The following is a 23,427-nucleotide window of genomic DNA, read 5'->3' on the forward strand; positions in this document are numbered from 1 at the left end:
AACCCTGATTCTGGTCTAACAACTACTTCCCTTCAACCATTAAATTCTTGAACCAAATGGCACAATGTGACTCAGAACAGTTCAGCAATACTATGACTTTGATCACTTTGCGCTAAAATGGGTATTTTTCCCGATTATGTTCTTTCTTGTACAAAAGGTGTAATAATTTATGTATTTCTTGTGAATGCCGATTGTGTAATGTCATGTTTCTCAGTGCACCTGTGCAAATAAACTTGTCTTCGAACACAAACACGAGGAAATCTGCAGATGCTGGAAATTCAAGCAAAACACACAAAATACTGGTGGAACGCAGCAGGCCAGGCAGCATCCATAGGAAGAAGTACAGTCAACGTTTCAGGCTGACACCCTTCGTCAGGACTCCGTCCCTTACTGAGGACAGAGAGCTCTGCCTCAGAGAGTTGAAGGTCGGAGGGGATGGTAAAGACCTGGCACGGATGAGAGCTAGGATCGGGGGTGGGGGGGGGGGGGGAGGGAGGTTGGTAGTGTCAGTGGAGAGGGGAGGGTTGGGGTGAGAAGAAGATGGAGCCTCCGAGGGCCCAGGAGCTGACGATGGGATCTGAGGGAGAGGGGATTGCAGAGTGGTGGTGGGGAAGGGGAGATGGGGGTCACAATTGCAGCACGTGAAGACCCGGCCTGGAGTTCAAGGCTGGAGTCGCAGCTGGAGGCTGTGCAATCATTTTAAAGGTGTCCATGGTCGTTGGAACCCGCCTTGATGGTGCTGGAGTCCGGGTTTTGAATATGCCCTGGTTTGCTGGGGCCGCCAAGATTAACGGCCGGGGCCAAGATCCGAAGTTCATGCCTACTAGTGGCAGAGCCGGCAGGCTCGAAGGGTCTCGGCCTGAAATGTTGACTGTACTTCTTCCTATGGATGCTGCCTCGCCTGCTGTGTTCCACCAGCATTTTGTGTGTGAAACTTGTCTTCGATTTTGATTCCAGCTCTTTTGAGATGCAATCCACCTGGTCTAATTAGGTCCTACCTCCCGAGATCTGGTCACATTGCTCCAAGAATCTAACACCTTCCATTCCTACACCATGTCTCCAAGCAGACATTTATCCGCGCTATCTTATTTTTATGCGCACTTTACCAACAAGCAAATTTAACTTCATTGCACCATTTTGAACATGGTATGCAAAAATAAAACGAAAGATTTGAATTTAAAGTCTTTTGGTATTTCTGAAAGTACTTATAATTAGGTTAAGTTTCATTTCATCATCAGTCTCTAATCACAGGCCTCATGATTGGAAATTGGCCAGATCTATTTCCCTGTTTGAAGTATTGTGAGCAGTGTCCCTAGCACCAGACTTTGTAGATTCCTCCACATGAATACTACTTGAGTGCTGAGATTAAGCTTTTTTCAGACAAAAGGTGCAATATACCAGCATTTATCCTGACAGCCTTATAATAGGTGCTAGATACAAATGCATGAAAGTACCTTGTCTCCAATTGCCAAAACTTAGGACAAAGAAATTACCCCTGGCTCCAGAGAATCTACAGGAGGGCTTGATTCTTGTAATAGTTACCAGGGATACATTCCACAGAAGTCTGAATCTGGCTCCTGTTTGCAGTAAACATATTCAGGCAACCAAAACATATATATTTTGTCAATGCCGTAATGGGCGGTGGGGTGGAGATACATCTCTACCAAAAGAGGTGTAAGGTGCTCCTTCTGTCTACTAGCCTGCAGGTCACCCTTGGGCAAGTTGCAGCACCCGCTGAGCCCACTAATCAGGGTCATGTGAAGCTATGGGAGCAGCTAGAGCATATCACAAATCCTGGCTTTGTAACCACTGATGCCAGTTAGACAGTTTCTGATGAGTACTTATAATATCTGGGGTCACCTGTCTTGTAAAGACACTGCCCAGAAGATGGCAATGGCTAACTACTTGTGTACAAAATTTGCCAAGGACAATCTTATTCATTGAAAGACCAAGATTGCCCCATACACCATGTCACACAATGAGCAAACCTAACAATAGGACTGATAACTCATTTATCAGCATAAGCTGATCAAGTTACACATCATCAATGAAAGTAAAAAGTAAGCAGGCTCTGAAAATCCATAATAAAAAGTGAAATTGCTGAGAACACTCAGGGTGTCAGGCACCATGTATGGAAAGTGAAACAAAGTTAACATTTCAGTTTAAGGACAATAACTTGAAAATCTGGAGAAAGAATAGAAAGCATATTGCGGGCAAGGAAATGAATCTCAGGGTAGTTGATGGTGACATATATGTAATTTCATAATAAATTTACTTTGAATTTTGAGACGGTGCACTGCACATTTGGTCCAGAACAGAAGTAGAAAGGAGCTAAGGGACTGAAAGCCTAGACTCAGCATTTTAGGAATAGCTTTTACCTCTCCACCATCAGATTTCTGAATGGTCCACAAACTCGTGCACAGGCCATCTTCCATGTTATGAATGCCTGGCTTACTCCTACATATAAAGGAGCTCCCAAAATTTTAAATTCTAAAGTTGGATGTACATATGCTCTTACAAATGGCAGAACTGATTTCCTCTCTGTATGTATATTGCGTAATAGTTCTTCGTTTTGTGCTTTTGACACCATTCTTTACAATACTGTGGAGGTAAGGTTACATCACCATAATTATTTTGTGTATTTTCCAATTCATGGACATCTGTAAAAACAAAACCCATGTGTTATCTGGAATGTGGCAGCAGGGTCCAGGCACAGGGTGTATCTATACAGTGGGGCCCAGGACAATTTAAACACTAGGCCAGATGGACTGGAAAGGCAGGGTGTCAGGACCAGAGGTGAGGGCCAGGCCAGTTCTGCTTGCTGCTCCGTGGCATTAAGGCTGAGGCTATGTCCTGGTATGGCTGCGAGCTTCACTACGATTTACCCCACTGTGTGGAGAACTGAGGCTAAGGGCCTGCTCAGGCTTCAGGGCTATGGACTCACTTCTGTTCTGACCGCTGTTACTCGTTCTTATTGTTTACACGATTTGTGTTTTTTTCTCTCTGCACATTGGGTGTTAGTTTTTTTAAAAATTGGGTTCTTTTGGGTTTCTTGTTTTGTTGTTGCCTATAAGCAGACAAATCTCAAGGTTGTGTAATTTATTCATACTTTGATAATAAATGTACTTTGAACTTTGATCAAGAATTTCAAACACCTAGTCACGAAAGTAAAATTACTTATTTGACAGCTGAAAACTGAAATCCACTAAAAATTAACCAGAGCTGTTGACTCTCTCTCTTCAAAGGACTACCTTAGTGTTCCCAGCATTTTGGATGGCAACATGTTACAGTCCATTATTAAGGATGAGGTTTCAGCATGGCTTCCAGAAGGGTAAATCTTGCCAGACAAATCTGTTGGAATTCTTTGAGGAAATAACAGGCAGGATAGACAAAGGACAGGCATTAAAGGTTTATTTAGGTTTTGAGAAGGCCTTTGAGAAGGTGCTGCACATGAGGCTGCTAAACAAGAGCACAGGGTATTACAAAAAAGATACTAGCATGGACAGAAGATTGGCTGACTAGCAAAGGCAAAGAGTGGGAACAAACAGAGCCTTTTCTGGTTGGCTACCAGTGACTGGTGTTCCACAAGGTCCACTTCTTTTCACATTATATGTTCATGATCTGGGTGACAGTATAATGGCTCTGTATCCAAACTTGCAGTTGATATAAAGATAGGTCAAGGATCAAGTAGTGTTGAGGAAGCAGTGAGTCTGTAGAAGGACTTGGACAGATTAGAAGAATAGGCAAAGAAGTGGCAGATGGAATACAGTGTAGGAACTGTATGGTCATGCACTTTAGGAGGTGAAATGAAGGAACAGACTGCTTTCTAAATGGGGAGGGAATTCAGAAACCTGAGGTTCACAGTTCCACTGCTCCCAGTACAGTTCACAGTACTCCCAAAAGGTTTAACTTACATGTTGAGTCAGTAGTAAGGAAGGTAAATGCAACATTAGCATTCATTTAAAGAGGACTAGAACATAAAAGCAAGGCTGTAATACTGAAGGTTCTTAAAGCATTGGTCAGATGACAGTTGGAATACTGTGAGCAGTTTTGACCCCATATCTAAGAAAGGATGTGCTGGCATCGGAATGGGTCTGGAGGAGGCTTACAAAAATGGTTCCAGGAATGAAAAGGTTAATGTATGAGAAATGTTTAATGGTTCTGGGCCTGTACTCACTGGAGTATAGAAGAATGGGGTGTGGGGGAGGAATCTCAGTGAAATTAACCAAGTATTGAAAGGCCTAGATAAGGTGAATATAGAGAGGATGTTTCCAATTGTGGGACAGTCTAGGGCCAGAGGCACAGCCTTAGAATAGAACAATGTATCTTTGGAACCGAGATGAGAAAGAATTTCTTTACCAGAGGGAGGTGAATCTGTGGAATTCATTTCTACAGACACCTGTAGAGGCCAAGACATAGAGTATACTATACTTAAAGCAGAGGTTGATGGGCTCTTGATTAGTAAGGGCATCAAAGGTTATGGAGAGAAGGCAGGAGAATGGGGTGGAGAAGGAAAATAAATCAGTCATATTTAAAGGGTAGAGGAGACTTCATGGGCTAAATTGTCCTATATCATGGCATCTGTTTTTTCCAAATTTCCAGTATCTACCACATTTTCCTGTTTTATTTCATAGTTGCAATCGCATCTAACTGATGATAGCAGCTCTTCCTCTTTGACAGAATCATGGAAAATTCCCTTGGGTATGAGCGCCAAAAGGGCAGAGGCAGAAGGGTTAAGGCACTGTAACAATGTTGATCATTTCTGTTAATCGAAGGACCACCATCTGGGGCCTAATTATACCTCTCAGTTAAAAAAGCAAGATAAAGCGAATACATTGCAGGGATTCAGTGCCTGAATCATAGTCATCATCTGATTACAAATGACAAAGAAATTTGATGGTATTGTGAAAAAATAAATGTACAATGATGCTTACAAACATTTCTTGCGGGATCTCAAACAGCCCACAGATTGACTAAAATAACTTTGACTCAATGCACATGAATGAAGTCACCAGCCTAGTGAAGAAGGAGCAACAGCTACTTACTTTATTTATAATTTTTAGATGCTTTGTGGTTTGACTTTTGTTTTCTGCACATTTTCCTATCATTTGCAAAGCTTTGAAATTTCTTTAATAAAAATAAGCTGTTCCAAAAACACTCGGCAACAGTGAATTGACAGAAGCAGGTGGTGTTTTGAGTCAGTGTCTAAGATCTGTTCAAAGTACATAGCCTGCTCCATCTTGGTGGGCTCTTCTCAGGTAGAGGTGGTGAATTTTATACCTGGAAAAGTTAGGAGTAACCCAAGCTTGGTGGGTTCTGGCAGTTAGCCATACTAAAAATATTCTTGTCAATTTTCACATTGTTACTGATAAGGAACACCATCTTTTGTTTCATTCTGGCTTTGAGTTTGCTTAAAAACTAAACCTACACTGTTCAGTCTCTTTCTCTGTAACGCTACCCACTATTTTCCAGTAATTTCTGTTTATTTTTAAAATCTTTTATTGAAAATTTTTCAAATTCATAGGGTGTAGACATCAGTAAGATGCTTATACTCAATTAATGGACAGAGAACTGATTCTTGAGTTTAATAATTAAACTAGTAATGATTAATTAAACTTAGAAGATTACAGGGTGAATTGAAAAATTATGAAAGATATGAAGAGAAACTGACAGGAGTGTGTGAAACTGCAATAAAGGGGAAACAGTCAGAAAACTTGCATATAAAAACATGCACAAAATGCTGGTGGAACTCAGCAGGCCAGGCAGCATGTATAGGAAGAAGCACTGTCGACGTTTTGGGCCGAGACCCTTCGTCAGGACTAACTGAAAGGAGAGATATAAAAACATGAAACATTTTAATATGAAGTGTCTAATAGGTTAAACAATACCATGTACAAATAAAAGCACCTGAAATTCATCTCACATACAATAATACAATCTGAAATACCTAGCAAAATATTATATGTAATATTGTAGTTTGGAATATTAATTTGTGCTCTTCTATAGCTGTTGAGCATGAGAAAACATTATCATAATATAAAAGGATTAGCACAATACTAATCCATTAACTATACCTATTACAAATAAATTAGCTGTTAAAGCATTGCATGTGTAAAATAGCAACCAGTTATAAATTACATGAAAAACTATAATTTTCTTTTCAAATATGTGTACAAGATTGTAAATATAACTTAGTTATCCATTACAGTAATAAAATTACTGTACATCAACATCATTGACAACTTATTTCTCCTACAGTTGTACAGACGGGTCAATTTACACTACAAATGTAATGTTTGGACAAAGTGGTTTAGACATTACCTTGGTACTAATCTTGCACAAGGTAATTTGAATTTTAAGGCTTGAACTAGCTATACAGCAAAGAGAAATCATAGATCATGTTCACATTAATTCCCCGTGGTGTCAAGCAGGCAATGACTCCAGATTCAGAATACATTTACACCACAAATGCAGGTTAGAGTGGACATTTACTGTAAATGTGCTCTTAGTGGTTCAAAAACAACATATAATTAGATTCACAGCACTCAAGTCAGAAAAATGCATCTTTGATTTTGAGGTTGTGTCACAGAAAATCAGTAGGATAATAAAATGCACAATGCTTAATTGTTTAAACATTACTTCAAAAAAATCAGGTACTTTTTTGCTTCAGCTTTGTGTACCAGGCTGGACATTCTCTGTTAGTCTGCAAAGTAAAAAGAAAGTAAAAGTCATTTTCTATAAAGTGATACCCTAGGGTAAAATTTAAGGGATTGTTGAATCCAAGAGGACTTACTGCAAATGATTTTTTGGTCAAGAGTCCGATCAGCTAATTATTGCAGTTCCAAAATTCATTTTCAAGGACCCCATGGCTTTATATCATGTTAAAATTTGTGTAGCTGTTAGCGCTCAACTTCACAATGCCAGCGAACGACAATTATGGCTTCAATTTCTGCTGCTGCCTATAAGGACTTTGTACGTTCTCTCTGTGACCGTGTGGATTTTCTCCCACAATCCAAAGATGTATGGGTTAGACAACAACACACACAAAATGCTGGTGGAACACAGCAGGCCAGGCAGCATCTATAGGGAGAAGCGCTGTCGATGTTTCCGGCCAAGACCCTTCGTCAGGACTAACCGAAAGGAAAGATAGTAAGAGATTTGAAAGTAGTGGGGGGAGGGGGAAATGCGGAATGATAGGAGAAGACCGGAGGGGGTGGGATGAAGCTAAGAGCTGGAAAGGTGATTGGCGAAAGTGATACAGAGCTGGAGAAGGGAAAGGATCATGGGACGGGAAGCCTCAGGAGAAAGAAAGGGGGGGGGGGGGGGGAAGCACCAGAGGGAGATGGAGAACAGGCAAACAACTAAATATGTCAGGGATGGGGTAAGAAGGGGAGGAGGGGCATTAACGGAAGTTAGAGAAGTCAATGTTCATGCCATCAGGTTGGAGGCTACCCAGCCGGTATATAAGGTGTTGTTCCTCCACCTGATTTTGGATTGGATGCCCCTCCTCCCCTTCTTACCCCATCCCTGACATAGTGTGGACTGACTCAGGCTGAGCTGCTTGTTGGGTCCAGGCCCTGCAACCTTATCCAAGAGCCGAGTCCACACAACTTGAGCTGTCTCTCCTCCACTCCCACAATCCCATTCAGGGATGCAAGTAGGAGTTATCTGTATGGGCTGCTGCTCCACACCCTCCACTTCCTTGCCCTTGTCCACCGTCTCGACATGCCATGGCGGTCAGTCTTTCCACCTGGAGGTCCCTTGGAAGACCCTTTACGAGGGAGTTCTTCCCATTCACCTGGTGGATCTCGGCTGGAGGGTGCTGCATATAGCGGTGCCCTGCAATAAGTTCTTTAGTTTGTACATGGATCTCCCACCTGCATGTCATTTCTGTGGGCTAGAGGAGACCGTGTACCACATGTACCTGGAGTGTGCAAGGCTGCAGCCTTTTTGCGTATTTGTGTGGGCTGCTTCTCGCCTTTTGGTTGCACTTTAGCCCCACCCTATTTATATATGGTCATCCAGTAAGGAGGAGGGCATGGAGAGATGAGGATGTCCTTGTTAACTTGCTCCTGGTGCTGGCGAAAACAGCCATCTGTGGGTCTTGGAAACAGGTGGCGGGAGGATCTGTGCGGTCAGACTGCCTGGCAATGTTTAGAGGGTATGTTTGTGCTTGGGTAAATATTGAAAAGGAACACGTGCAGTCCACAGCCACTTTAGAGGCGCTCCGGGACCGTTGGGCTCCACGGGGTGTAAATGCTATCTTTGATAGAGATGGGAACATTTTTGTTTAATGTGTATTGTCCATATGTAATGATGTAATTGTGTTAGTCACTGTTTTGTATATATTGTATAGCACCGATATTTGTAATAAAGAAATTTTGTAAAAAAATGGGTCCGTCTGCCTTCTCGCCTGCCTGCCGGCAGTCACGCACTGCCCTCCGGTGTTGCCTGACTTGTGCTCTGTTCTCTTCTGCCTACAACCTTGGATCAGATGTGGCGACTTGTTGAATTTAAGCATATTATTAAGCGGAGGAAAAGAAACTAACAAAGACTCCCTCAGTCATTGCGAGTGAAGAGGGAAGAGCCCAGGGCCAAATCCCCGGTCGCCTGGTGATTGCGTGAAATGCGGCGTATAGAAGACCTCCTTTCTCCGACTTCTGCTTCTGCTCATCCAGATGTGCTGCTACCAACATCAACAGTTTTTGAAGAAATTGTGCCAGTTTCAGCACCAGTTCCTGATGCTTCATTCATTTTTCAAGATGAAGATGTTGATGATCCTGACAACCCCACACTTGCAGACAAGTAACTTTGCCTGAACGTATATTAAACGTCTCACTTTAGAAGCGGAAGTGCTCAACTTTTCTGTATAAGTTAATTCCTATACATTTACCTCTACCCTTTATTTTATCTGTGCCTGTACAGTATATTACTTAATTAAAATGTTACTTGCTACTCATTTAATATTTGTTTCATGATTATCTAACTTGTACTGATTCACATGATATTTTAAAGGTATGATGAGGCGGTTAGCTATTGCTTAATGTGATCCTTCTGTAATTCGGCATTTTCACTAATCCGACACTCCTCAGGTCCCAATGGTGCCGGATTATAGAAGGTTGACTGTATAGCTTAATTAACTACTGCATGGAGTTCTTAGGCTGAATGACATAAGAGGCAGTAATAATCCAGATCCACCATTCATAAATCATACAGGGACACATTGGATCGAGTTGCTCAAAGGCCAGGGTTTAAAGACTACAAGGGTACCGGTAGCTTAAGTGTCAAAAAGTTTGTTACATCTTGCTTCAATAAATCTTACTGATATGCCTTAAAATTGACTTACAAAATAAAATACAACTGCATTTTTGTACTTTCTAATAATATCCTTCCCTTTTTCTTCTTCACTCCCTCCCACACACACACTACTTGTCAAGCAAAAGGATGTAATACAACTATGGCCAAGACTCTAACACTAATCCTGATTTAGATAGTGAACAAATAATTAAATCCTTGAGTGAGCTGCATATTGACTTACAGCTTCTGTATTTACAATTACCCTGATTTAGTACATAGCCCTTAATACTGACAATTTTAAGTTGTACACAAGCTCTCTCCAATGTCAATACTGTAATTTATGTTTTAGTGATGAAAAAAATTGTTTCAGAATACTCCAGTTAACTTAAAATTGCAACCAATTATGAATGGTGTCTTACTAAGTAATACCGACCTCAGTACACGGCAGGTAAATGCAAGTGGTCTGCTGTGCACTCTGGCTATTAAGCAGGTCTCTGAAATACATTCCTCCAAGCTCAAGACATTATTAAATTTTTAGTGTGCTCCATCTCCACACACTACTTTAATCCACTCTCATACTCACACTTGGGAATTATTCCTGATGCTCTGCAACCAAATGACTATTTCAAAAATAATCCTCTAAAATAGTATTTGGAAGATAAACAAGCATTATCCACAGTCACAAGGAAAGCACCAGCATACCGTACAAAGGAAAGGGAATATGCTGTCTTTACTTGGTCTAGCTATACTTATGCCAAACCCATTGAATGTGCTTGATTCTTAACTTGTCTCTGAAATAGCCAAACAAGCCAGTCAGTCATCAAGAAGGGAGCTCACTGCACCTTCTCAAGGATAATCAGGGATTGATGTGATCCTACCTAACTACAGAATGGACACCAACATAAAGGCAGGCGGTACAGCAGCATAGCAGTTGGTGTAATGCTATTATGCTGCGAGTGAACTGGGTTCAATTTCACTGCTATCTAAGGAGTTTGCACATTCTCCCTGTGGCTGTGTGGACATCCTCTAGCATTCCAAAATAAAGACATATGGGTCAGTAAGTTAATTGGTCACCTGGGTGTAATTGGATGGCATGGGTTCGTTGGGTTGGAAGGGCCTGTTACCGAGCTGTATCTCTAAATAGAAAAAAAACTCCAGCAGAGTTACTAGCAAGGTAGAAAAAAACTGCAGAAAAATAATACTGACTTTTTATTGACAGCGGCAAATAAAACACTGAATGGTTTTCAGTGAAATGTGCAGTAAAGTTAGGTATGTATCCTTAAGGATGAACATTATATGCATTTGTGAATTCTAACAAGCAAAACAGTCCCAATAAGTCACAAGTAACCAATTTATTCTGTGCTTCTATTAATCGTTTCAAAAGATAAGGATTGGTATGAGCAAAGAAACTTCTTTCCTCTAAAAACCTTTTGGCCTGAATTGTTAACGATTTCTGTTTCTGCTGATGCTGTCCATCTGTGAACATTGCCAACATTTACTGTTTTAATTTCAGATTTCCACGGTTCACAGTATTTTCCTTTTGCTTTCCTCCTCGGATTGATATATCGAATGAATCTACCTTGATATTACTAGTATGCTATCTAGCAGTTCAGGTACATAACTTTTCCACCAGATTTCTCCTCCTTCAAGTAAGTCTATTTAACTTTAAGATTTTGTGCAACTTCTTTGGTATTTCTGTAATACAGTGCATTCCGGTTAATTGGGACACGTTGGGTCCATTAAGTTTTTGCGCAATTAAGGAGCTGTCCCAATTAGCAAAAGTTTTATGGAAATAATTAAAAAGATATAAGAAAGATCATCTACCATTTAACTCAGTAAAAACATCATGTATTTAAATGAAATACAGAACAAATTAAAACACTACCAATAACCCAGTCACTGGCACTGTAATACTAATACATACTAATAAATGTATATTAGTTCCTAATAGTTATCAATAGAAGAATTCATCGAGTGTGCACTGTTGTGTTCTTTTGACTAACTGTAACTGAAGAAAATCAGCACAGACACCTAGTGAAGATACTGGACTGCCTTCATACAATGCTGTCAACAATTACAACCTCCAAATCTTCATTTTCATTGCAACATTCAAGATTATTGTCAATACCTAGAAATTCTTCGTAATTCCTAACTTGCTGAAGTAGTGAAATCATTTCAATTTCACTCCTGGCTGTTTTTGACATCTGCAAGCCTGAATGCTTGAAACTGCATTGAGCAAAACAGTTCTGAATTATCTTATTGCTTATTTCTCACCAATTGTCAGTGACAGAAATCACTGCATTTTGAACACAAACACACACAAATGATGCTACTTAAAAACTTTGCTTTAAGCACGATGTAATGTCTAATAGCCAAATAAGTGCACATGACTGACGCTAATTAGAAACTGTTTGATAACAGTTTCCTGTCCCACTTAAGTGGCATAGCATCCCAAGTAAAAGAAGGGAATCAAAGCTTTTTTCTCATTAGTTTTTGTTCTCTAAAAGTTGTTCCAAATAAGCAGCTGCCCTGATTAACCGATAGCGTAATTAGCCAGAATCCACTGCATATGTAAGTGGACTGCTAAAGAAGTATTAGTGCAGGATACTTCATATCGTCAGACCCTTTAACTTGATGACAAGTGAATCTATGTACGTGTGGCTTTCCTACCCTTCAGTAAAATGCCTGTAATGCAAAATGTTACATGACACATGCGAAGTTCTACATATTATACATATTAACTGATGTCAAAAAACACTTTTCCATACAGTGTATTTCATTTTTGGCTGAAACTGTGTTGTTATTTTAGAAAATGTCCACTTATCTGAAGTTGGACCACAGTTTGATGGGTCAATTATCACAGCGTGAAATTACAAAGTTTTATAAAACTAAATCTTTTGTGGCATGTGATTCACTTCACATGCTCTAATTCTGGGCCCAGTGACATCCTTTTACCCTTTTTGAGCAACTATGTAATGTCTGAGGCAGCACAATCATTTCTCATAGAGATGGTGTCTGAATTACATCACATGTAAATTAAGTGCTTGGCAATATTGGAAGCTGACTCCACAATGATGACAGTCAGTGATAATAGCTTCTTGCAAGCACTAATATTTCCTTAATCATGGAGCAAAAACTCACTGCAGCATTAGGATTTATTTTCATTGCTCCTTATATATCTGTAGTTTCGCTTTATGTAAGAAATAAATCATACTATTGAAAAACTCTATAAATTAAAAATTTCTACAAGAAAATAACATTTTGTTGATAATTTTGAAATATGTTGCTAAAAGTAGCCAAGATAAATGATGTTCCAGAATGTGAGAAAAGGTTGATCATAAGTTGGAAATATAAGGACTGTTATAAACATTTTAAAGTTTGAAATCAGTAGATTTTGCTCAATAAGGACATGGCTTGAAGAACATAATGGAAGTATGGATGACTGGATGTCAGAATTAGTGTCAACAGTTATCTGCTGCTTTTCCTATATTATGCATTTCTCTAGCATATCTAAATAGTTAGTTATGTCTTAATCTTAATTGTTTGTTTCTAGCAAGATAACTTACAAACAATGTTGGTTTTGGTTTGTAGACGTTTTCATCCTCATCTGGAGGAACACTGAGAGATGATTTTGATGTGTATGGAACAGGATTGGTTTTGTCTTCATGCTGGGTGCCTGGCAAACCACTGTCACTCTGTTTGTTACGCAAATTTATCACAACCTGCTTCATTACTGCCAATTCCTGTAAAATAAAACAGGACTCATAATGAAATAAGTTGTAAACAGATAAAGTCACAAACTGTTCTGCTGCCTGTGAAGTTTTAATACTAGTTACTGTTAATTTATTTCTGCACCTGCCTTAGCAACTAAATGAAATAATACACTTTGTACTATTTATCAATTAATTTTAGACAGGCCGATGTTGGCGGCGTTTATCACCGAGTGACTAAAATTAAGTTACTGATTTTTATAATTCACTGAGAATAGACATTTCCCCAAATTTCAAACAATATTTGCAGCTCTGTCCTGCAGCTCAGTTGACTGAGCTACCACCACCTCAATTAATGCATGTGGACAGATTTACCCAATTTGAGTGACATCCAACAAGTGTTCCTACTTGTGTAACTGTATGAATGTAAAAACACTCAAACACTCAAAGAATTTTGGAGAAGTGTTAATGAAAAAGAAATACTATACAAAGTTCAAAAGTTCAAGGTAAATTTATTATCAAAGTACATGTACTTTATTCCCTTGCAGGCATTCACAGTAGAACAAAGAAATACAGCAGTCAGTGAAAAACTACACAAAGACTGATAGACAACCAATGTGCAAAAGGAGATAATCTGTGTGCGTATGTATGTATAAATAAATAAATAAATAATTCAGACGCGAGTTGTAGAGACTTTAAAATTGAGTCCATAGGTTGTGGAATCAGTTCAGAGTGAAGTTATCTACCCAAGTTCAGTAAATCATACCAGATCATAATAAGCAATATTAGTGCAGAATCCAAAATCCTTAATGGAGAAAGAGTAGATTAGAAGTGGAGAAGTTAAAGGAGGGGATTTCCAGTTTAAGAACCTGGCAATTGACAGCATAGATGTCAGTGGTGGATCAATTAAACTTGGAGATAACCTGGTGCTAGAATTAGAAGAAAACAGTTTTTTGGGTATTACAGAGATGAATGAGGACACGAATTAGGGAAGGATGAGACCAAGGTGAAATTTGAAAATAAGGGTTATGAATGCTAACAACAAAAAAAGGCATTCATGAACCAGAAACCAATATAAGCCAGAGAGTGGGAGTGGGAGTAATGAGTTACAATTTCACAATCAATGTTAGCATGACCAAGGAATTGATGTGAACTTCAGAAAAGACAAGTCAGGAGAATGCACACCAGTCTCCACTGAAGGATCAGTGGTGGAAAGGGTAAGCAGCTTTAACTTCCTGGGTGTCAACATCTCAAGGGACCTAATCTGGGGTAAACACACTGATGCAATCACAAGGAAGGTACGCCAACAGAAGTTTGAGGAGAGCTGTAATGTTACCAAATACTGGTGCAAACTTCTAAAGATGTATGGTAGCGAGCATTCTGGCTGGCTGCCTGCATGGAGGCTCCAACGCACAGGATCACAAGAGGCTGCAGAAGGTTGTAGACTCAGCCAGTTTCATCACAGGCAAAACCCTCCCCCCCTTCAAGGACAGTGCCTCAAGAAGGTGGCATCCATTAGCAAGGCCCTCCAGCAAATGGGGAAGGAGGTACAGAAACCAGAAGACCATACAATTTAGGAACAACTTCTTCCCTTCCACTATCAGATTTCTGAATGGTCCATGAACACTCTGATGATTTCTTTTTGTTTTGCACTATTTGTTTGTTTTGTAATCTATAGAGATTTAATGTCTTTGCACTGCACGGCACCAGAAAACAACTTCATGTCATATGAGATAGGGCACTGAGAACAGAGTTTTTAAGTACATCAGGCTCATGGTACAGGGAAAGGGTATCCAACAATTATTGAAATAGTTAACTCTATAGGTGCAACGATTCTGATGAGAGTTTTAGCAGCAGAATTTCTGAGTAAGAGTAGTTCTGGCATTGTAATGGAGGTGGAAGATGACCTTGCCAGCGATGGTGGCTTAATTATGTAGTCTGAAGCTCACCTTGGGATCAAAAATGACATTGAAAATTAAGGAAGTTTGGTTCTCCCCATTTTCATTCACACTTGTAAAATATACAAATGGCAGACAAAACAGACTGCCTTGCCATTTCCCTCCTGAGAAGTGACAAGGCAATCTGTTTTGTCTGCTCAAGGAGGAATTGAAAGACCTAAAATCACTAAAAAATAATCTAACTTTATTTTCTATACAATTTAGTTTTCTTTTCAATGAAGTATTTGGTATCTGATATTTTTGTTAGAGAGTGTGTGGTTGGTTACAGCTCTGAAGGATACTCATTGTTTATTCATTAGTACAAAACAACAGAAATAGATTCTCTTAAAATTATCAAAACTTATATAATTTCTACATAAGAACATGCAACATAAAAATAAACAAGATTCAGGATTAATGGCAAAGCTTAAAAACAGCTAAATTGGAATTGGTCAATTAGTGCTTTGATCTGTTTAAGTGACCAGACATTTAGTGATTGGTATATAAAAAGCTGTCAGTACAGTGCAGCTGTTCTGGAAAACAACACAGTAGATCTTGTTGAGGTTCAGACCGGAATATAGAAGTACTGCAAGGAAATTCATAGGGGACAAATGTTCTAAAATTTAAATTATGTTTTCATATGTTAAATCAATGAATGATCAAAGTAACATAATGTAAGCTGCCATGAATACAGCACAAAGATATAAACTTTAAGCACAGAGAAGTTTACAAAGCCTTGCACAATTTGAAGATTTGGTGGTTTGTAAGGTAAAAATAGTAGGAAAGATCAAGTTGCCAAACACTCCAGCTATGCTCTGTGGGCTCTCTGCCAAATTTCATGCCAGCTGAATCTCATTAACCAGACATCTGGAGATACCATGGGCCAATATTTCTGCTGAAATCTTTAAGTGACACAAGCAGGCTGACCCTTCAATTTCCTACAATTGATTTCATTAGTCTGTTTGGTTTCAAAGTATTTCAGTTGAATAATGTATCAATATGCTAAATAGCATCTCCTATTCCCGCTCAAACAAAGTACCCGGTAGTAAGAGTGCCCATTTTGGAATAACCAATTTAGTACTAACCTTTAGCAGCAATTTACGTTGACAGTAATGACTGTAAAGTGGTTTGGAGACTTATGGATTCTTATGATGGCTGTCAAGTTTTCATGCTAAAGTATTGGTGATCCAACACACATGTCAGCAGATGCAACTTCACAGTGCCTTTGAATACAATATGTATTATTCCTTTTTTTTGTTTTAGAGGCTGATTTCATTGCATGCTATCATCAGTCACTTGTAGCATGGTTGATGGCACTCTTTCCTTGAGTCATGAGGTTGTGGTTTCAATACCAACCCAGTCATTTAGCATAAAAATTGAGAACTGACGTTCCAATGTAATTCCTAATATAAACCCTGCTAAGTTCACTTACCCTTTAAGATATATTTCTGTGATTCTAACAAACCATTGTACTTAACTGAGCATTTGACATACTAATTTACAGCTTTTAATCTCTAATTTTCTTGGTAGCGCATCGAGCATTGTTGTCGAAGAAACAAGTGTTAGTAAAGTTATAGCAAGATCCTTCCCTAAAGCAGTTCCACTGTTCCTTCATGATATTAGGAAAACAAATTTAGTTTCCCCAGCATTTTAATGTACATTGTGGTTAAGTATTTGGATTTCAAAGGTCCATGGAAACTCTGGTGACTATGATATGATGCCTTTTAAATGCAGGAAGCCTAAACCAACCAATGCCTTGGTAGCTTTTGTCTCTGATGCACTTACTATAGATGAAATGGACATTTATAGGAAGAGGAGTGATAATTAATATTTTAAAAAACTTTAGGGTTAGGGTGCACTCAGCCAACATTTTTAAGCAGTAATTACAAAAATGAAGCCTTTTAATTGTAGGCATCAGAATCAGATTTATTACCACTGGCTTAGATGACATGAAATTTGTTGTTTTGCAGCAGCAGTACAGTGCAGAGACATAAAATTATTATAAATTACAGTAAAAAGTAGTGGAAAAAGTGGAATAAAGAGGTGGCCTTCATGAACCTTTCGGAAATCTGAGACAAGAGAAAAAAAAAGCTGATCCCCAATTTGTAAAATAACTAAACAGAGAAATGTTACCTCTCTCTGATTTAAGAGTCTCTCCAGATCTGCTGACATTTGGTTCTTCAGGCGAAGTAAAGCTGTTTTTTCTTTTTTTAACTGACTGAAAGGAAAATAAGTTCTCTTTAATATCGGAAGGTTATCATGTCTCATTAAACAAAGGTTACTTTTCAATTAATGTTCCAACAACTCCTTGTAGGAATCACAAAGTTGCTGTAACGATTAAAACTGGAATACTAAATTTACAAGAATTTTTATAGTTAAAGCTTATCTTCATGGAAGGACAAATGCATTTGATGAATGATAATTTAATACCAACAGCTAGGAGTCAGTACTGTGGCAGGGGTTTTGAATATTTAAGTCACAGAATCAGAGTTTGAAGGTTTTCATAATTATGTAATAGGAACAAGTATATACTGCTGAACCACAATTGGTTTTGACAACATTGACACCAGAATGATGGAAAAACATACGAAATATCTTGCTGATCCCTTTGATATTTGTCAGCACTTTCGAGCATCTGCATTTACCCAGCAATTGAAAGCAAATCCAATAAGAACTGACAGAGCTGCAGAAGTGGCAATGGTTATTGGGTTTAGAGCTATTGGCTGTGGCTCAGAAATAAACACCCTACACACCTCCAGCTGTGCAGTTTAGAAATTAACCTGGATGGTCACAAAAGTTTACACATCGGACTGAACAGTAGTGCAGCCCATCAGTATTTCAAAACTAAAACTGCAGATGCTGGAAATATGCAAAAAAAAAATGCTGAAACCCACGGCTGACTAGGGAGCACCCATGCAAAGAGAAACAGAGTTGAATTTTCAGGTCAAATACCCTTAGTTAGAGCTGTTCTAAGGATCCTCAGATCTTCAGTCTGAAATGTTAACTCTAATTTTCTCTTCATAGATGGTGTCTGGCCAACTGAGTATCTCCATGTCTTTAAACCTGCCAACAAAATCAGAAAATAAGAGGCTGGAGATGCCAGTCCTCCCTCATTGCCACCTTTGTTCCAAAGGTGGTAATGAGTGTTCTGTGTCTGTTGGCATCACCTCCAAATCATGTAAAGCAGCTATTTTATATGTGCTGCTCTGGGCTTAACAACAAAAATGGGCAAATTTATCTTTGGTGGAGAATGTTATTATAAAGTTAATGGCTTGTTCCTGACTATGTACTTCTGAGAGCCACCAACCACAAGTAATTCTGTCCTGTTTTGTATTGCCAATGTATGCTTAGCAAGTTAACTGAGGCTATTAAAGAACTGCATAAGTTTTAGATATTCAGTATATAATTTTAGATATACAGTATATAGTGTCAAGTTTTACCAAGGGTGAAGTGTTTATATTCAAGGGTATTGACATTGAAATTCACAATTCATTTAAGATTTTGTGGAGGACAGTTTATGTCCAAGACACTAATTTTTCTGTTCAATTTGCCATGGTGTCCGCTTTTCAAGTACCGGTTTGGGAAATCAAATTCAAACATCAAAGATTGGTGGATGGAGCACCTCCACTCCATCCGTCAAAAACAGAATTCCCCAGTGGCTAACCATTTTAATTCTTATCCCCATTCCCATTAAGACATGTCGGCCCACGGCCTCCTTTTTTGCCATGTTGAGGCCATTCTCAGGGTGGAGGAGCAGCATCTCATATTCTGTCTAGGTAGCCTCCCACCTTATGACATGAACATCAATTTCTCCTTCCAGTAATTTTTTTCCCTCCCCTTTCTCTCTTCTTCTATTCCTCACTCTGGCTTCTAACCTCTTCTATCACCAACTCCTAGTACCCCTCCTTCTTCCCCTTCTCCCATGGTCCACTCTCGTCTATCAGATTCCTTTAAGATTCTTTTAAGAGGATTTTAGAGAGATACATGGAGCTTAGTAAAATAGAGGGCTATAGGTAAGTCTAATAATTTCTGAGGTAGGGACATGTTCGGCACAACTTTTTGGGCTGAAGGGCCTGTATTATATTGTTGGTTTTCTATGTTTCCTTCTTCTCCAGCCCTTAACCTTTTTCACCCACCTGGTTTTACCCATCACCTTCTAGCTAGTCCTCTGTCCCCTCCCTCCATCTTTTTATTCTGATGTCTTCTCCCTTCCTCCTCAGTCTTGAAGAAGAGTCTTGGCCTGAAACATCAACAGTTTATTTATTTCCATACATGCCACCTGACCTGTAGAGTTCTTCCAGCATTGTGTGTTGCTCTGGACTTGCAGCATCTGCACAACCTCTTGTATTTAAGAAGCCAAAAGTTGTTAAATCCAACAGCCACTGGCTTTAAAGTATGGCAATTGTGATAGACTATAACAACCTGGGAAGCTGTATTGAAGCACGGGAATTTCCTTTTTTCCCTCCACCCAATTCTCAGGGTAAAAGTGGAAGTTTTTGATCATTAAAACAAAACTCTTGTTAACTAGGTCTACTAGTTAACAGTTAAAAACAGAAACAGCAGCAATTCATCACAAACATTTTGCAAAAACTAACTTCTCTGTAAGTCTACTTAAGTTGAGAGGATTTTAAATACATTTGGTTTCATGTCTTGTCTATGAAAATTTAGCAAATCATATGTTGGAACAGAAAACATTTCACACACTAACTCAGACTTGGTCCTGTGAAAAATGATTAGTGTGGTAAATAATTACCTTTTCTTTAATCTCAGGTTCTTTAAGAATGGCTTGTTAGCATCTGTCAGGCCTAGCACAGGAAGGGAAGTAGACTATTTAGCCCTGTGAGCCTGTTTTAATATTCAGTGAATCAGGATTGATATGCAAGTTAACATTGCCTTTTCCCTCATAATCTTTAATATCTCCAATAACAGAAGTCTATCAATCTCATATTTAAAATTAACGTGGACATAGCATCATTTAGCAACTGTGGAAAATAGTTCCAAATTTCAACTATCTTTTATGCAAACAAGTTTCATAATTTAGTTTCTGAACACCCACCATAAGAAATAATTGATTTTGTATCAGATAAAGCATTGTCAGAGATCAACTTAGCAGTGAAAGGCTACAAGTTGTTCTGAATACAATCAAATAATTAAACTGCCATTATTATTTGCCTTCTTTTTTAAAATTCATCCCACAAACTTGGAAGAAATCAGGCCATGCAATGTATTTCATCATCTTAAATTTTAGTTTCAGATCACCATATTTTAATATCATGCACTCTCATAGGTCCTGGCACAAAGTTCCTGTTTAAGCTTAAGTTCAAACAACAGAAACAATATCCACTTGCAGATGCTATAAAAAGATGTGAGTGACAGTAAAGGTTTATGACTGCTTCCAACCAAAATGTCAGTTTTTTTTTTAGTAATTTGACTGTGTCAAATACAGAATGAAGTATAGGTGTCAATAAAGTAAACTAGGTCATTTCAAAGCATGACTTAAGTGGAATTAAGCCATTTGTTACACATTTCTTGACATCATACACTGAAGAGGAATTAAAAATGTTGGGGCACCAGTGTGAAGTACTCACAGCTGGCATATAAGCAAGCAGGACCTAAATTTGAAATATGCATTTGTGTGCATGTAAATAGATATCGCTTATGGCCATGCACAGCTTGCTCCTTGCCTGGCAGGTACTTTGAAACCATGGCAGCAGAATGAATGTTTTGATCAACAGAGATAAAATATTTGTGGAAAGAAATACGAATCTCATATTCCATGTAAAAATAGGCTTTAAAAGTACAGTATGACATGATTCAAATAGATACTATGAGCTTCAGCAAGGTTGTCTCAATGAACAAAGTAAACTGGTAAATTAGTTTATTATGTCACAAATATCGAGGTACAGAAACATTTATCTTGCATATCGTCCATACAGATCAACTTATTGTAACAGTGCATTGAGATAGTACAAAGTAACTCAATAAAAGAATGCAGAATAAAATGTTAACAGAGAAAGTGCAGTGCAGGTAGACAATAAGGTGCAAGATCATAACACAGTAGACTGCGAGGTCGAGTCCATTTTATCACAGAAGACTTTTTTCAACAGTCTTGTAAAAATGGGACAGAAGCAGTTCTTGAACTTGAATTTATTTAAATCTTACATTCGTCACAACATGGGGAAGTAAAAATATTTGCGTTACGACTCCGTAGTAATGTACAGATATATGAATTTATAAATTTAATGGCTTGTAGAAAGAAGTTGTCCCATAGCCAGCTGTTCCTAGCTTTAATGTTGTGGTACTGTTTGCCAGACGAAAGGAGCTGAAACAGTTTATGGTTGGGGTGACTGGTGTCCTCGATGATCTTCTAGGCCTTCTTTACACACCTGCTGCTGTAAATGTCCCCAATGGAGGGAAGTTCACATCCACAGATGCATTGGGCTGTCCATACCACTCTGCAGTGCCCAACGATTAAGGTTGGTGCAGTTCCCATACCAGGTGATGATGTTCCCAGTCAGGATGCTCCCAATGGTGCCCCTGTAGCAGGTCTTGAGGATTTGGGGGCTCATACCGAACTTCTTCAGTCGCCTGACGTGGAAGAGACACTGTTATGCTTTTTTTTTGCCAGACGGCCAGTGTGTACAGTCTAGGTGAGATTTTCGGTGCTGTGTTTACCAACAAACTTGACACTACTCACCCTTTCAACTGCAGTCCCACTGATGTTGATCAGGGCGCGTTTATCTATATTCCTCCCGGAATACATGATGAGCTCTTCTGTTTCTGGGACATTGAAGGAGAGGCTGTTATCTTGACACCACTGTGTCAGGGAGTTAGCCTTTCCTCTGTAGGCTATCTTGTCACCACTAGAAATAAGGCCAATTAATGTCATGTCATCTGCAAATTTGATCAGCAGATTGGAGCTGTGTGGCAGCACAGTTGTAGAAAGGGAGTAGAGGAGTGGACTCAGGATGCAACCCTGCTTTGAGGGTCAGAGGTGAGGGAGCCCATCCTTACCACCTGTCAGCAACCCGATAGGAAGTCTAGGATCTAGTCTTGAACCAAAGCAGTGAGGTGTATAGACAAACTCCATGGAGTGGAGGCTGGTTTCCATGAATGATTGTGCTGTGTCTGTAATTCTGCATTTTCTTGAGGTGCAATGCAGAGCAGTTACCATACCAAGTTGTGATGCATTCAGATAGGTGTGTCAATAAAAATTGGTGAGTTTCAAGGGAACATGCCTAATTTCCTTAGTCTCCTGAGGAAGTAAGGTTCTGATGAGCTTTCTTGGTCACGGTGTCTACATGGTTGGACCAGGATAGGGTACTGAAGATGTTCACTCCTAGGAATTTGAAGCTCTCAGCTCTCTCAACCTCAGCCCCAATGATGCAAACAGGAGCATGTGCACTATCCCCTGCCTCCTGAAATCAATGATTAGATCTGTTGCTTTCCTGATATTGAAGTAAAGTTTGTTGTCATTACGCTATGTTACTAGACTCTCTTGTCCTCCAATTTAATGTTATTTGGCATACAGTCTACTATGGTGATATCATTTGCAAACATGTAGATGGAATTAGAGCAGAATCTATCGGTAACGGGTTGAGGACACAGCCTTGTAGAGCACCGATGTTTACAATAATTGTGACAGAGGTGTTAGTGCTTATCCCTACTGATTATGGTCTTTTGATCAGGAACTCAAGAATCCAGTTGCAAAGGAAGGTGTTAAGTCCCAGGTCTAGGAGTTTGAAGATGATTTTTCTTGGAATTATAGTATTGAAGGCAGAGTTGTACTCAATAAACAATAACCTAACATAGATGTCTTCAGTGTGCAGATGCTGCAGAGTTGAACATTGAGCCTGGGCAAAGGTATCTGACAAGGACCTGTTTTGGTGGTGGGTGAATTTGCAAGTGGTCAAGGTTATCTGGGAGTCCGGTGTTAATATGTGTCATGACCGGCTCATGAAGCATTTCATGACAGTGTATGTCAGGGTTACTGGGTGGTAGTCATTAAGGCATGTTACCCTTGGTGCTTATAGCAAGACTGCTTCTCTAAGTATAGTCTAAGATTCTAAATGAAGTTCAGCTAGTCTCAGCTGTTTGAGAAAGTCGAGGTACAGACTCCATCTAAGAGAACTGTCAGAAAAATCCAAGTTGATACTCCCATTGTGGTTCTGAGAAAGCCCTGTAAAGTCAAAGATGTAACTTAGGGAGAGCATACCAGAAGAGAAACCAGGATCCTGTTTGCCCTCTCGAAGCACACTATTTTAGAAGAGTCGAATAGTTATTTTCTGTTGCCTAACTAATATATATTCAGGGGCCACAGTATTAGTTACACCTGTACACCTGCTCGTTAATGCAAATATCTAACAGGCCAATCATGTGACAGCAACTCAATACATAAAATCATGCAGAGATCATCAAGAGGCCCAGCTGTTGTTCAGACCACACATCAGAATAGGGAAAGAGTATGATCTAACTGGCTGAGT

General features: G+C 39.2%; 1 protein-coding gene across 5 annotated transcripts in view; it reads right to left on the reverse strand.

Moving 5' to 3' along the window:
• LOC140715673 (progesterone-induced-blocking factor 1-like) overlaps positions 1-23,427 on the reverse strand; it is a 282,888-nt gene that overhangs the window by 128,769 nt on the left and 130,692 nt on the right. For 4 of the 5 annotated variants that reach the window (XM_073028043.1, XM_073028051.1, XM_073028064.1 and 1 more), the window contains 2 exons: positions 17,078-17,162; positions 12,864-13,040 (listed from right to left, as the gene is read on the reverse strand). In XM_073028043.1, the coding sequence (XP_072884144.1) occupies positions 12,864-13,040; positions 17,078-17,162 (262 nt within the window). Of the gene's footprint in view, positions 1-3,396; positions 6,704-12,863; positions 13,041-17,077; positions 17,163-23,427 lie in introns of those variants that run through there. The other variant, XM_073028071.1, reaches the window with a different exon arrangement.

This window comes from Hemitrygon akajei, chromosome 2 (genome assembly GCF_048418815.1).
Source record: "Hemitrygon akajei chromosome 2, sHemAka1.3, whole genome shotgun sequence".
In the NCBI taxonomy this organism is placed as follows: domain Eukaryota; kingdom Metazoa; phylum Chordata; class Chondrichthyes; order Myliobatiformes; family Dasyatidae; genus Hemitrygon; species Hemitrygon akajei.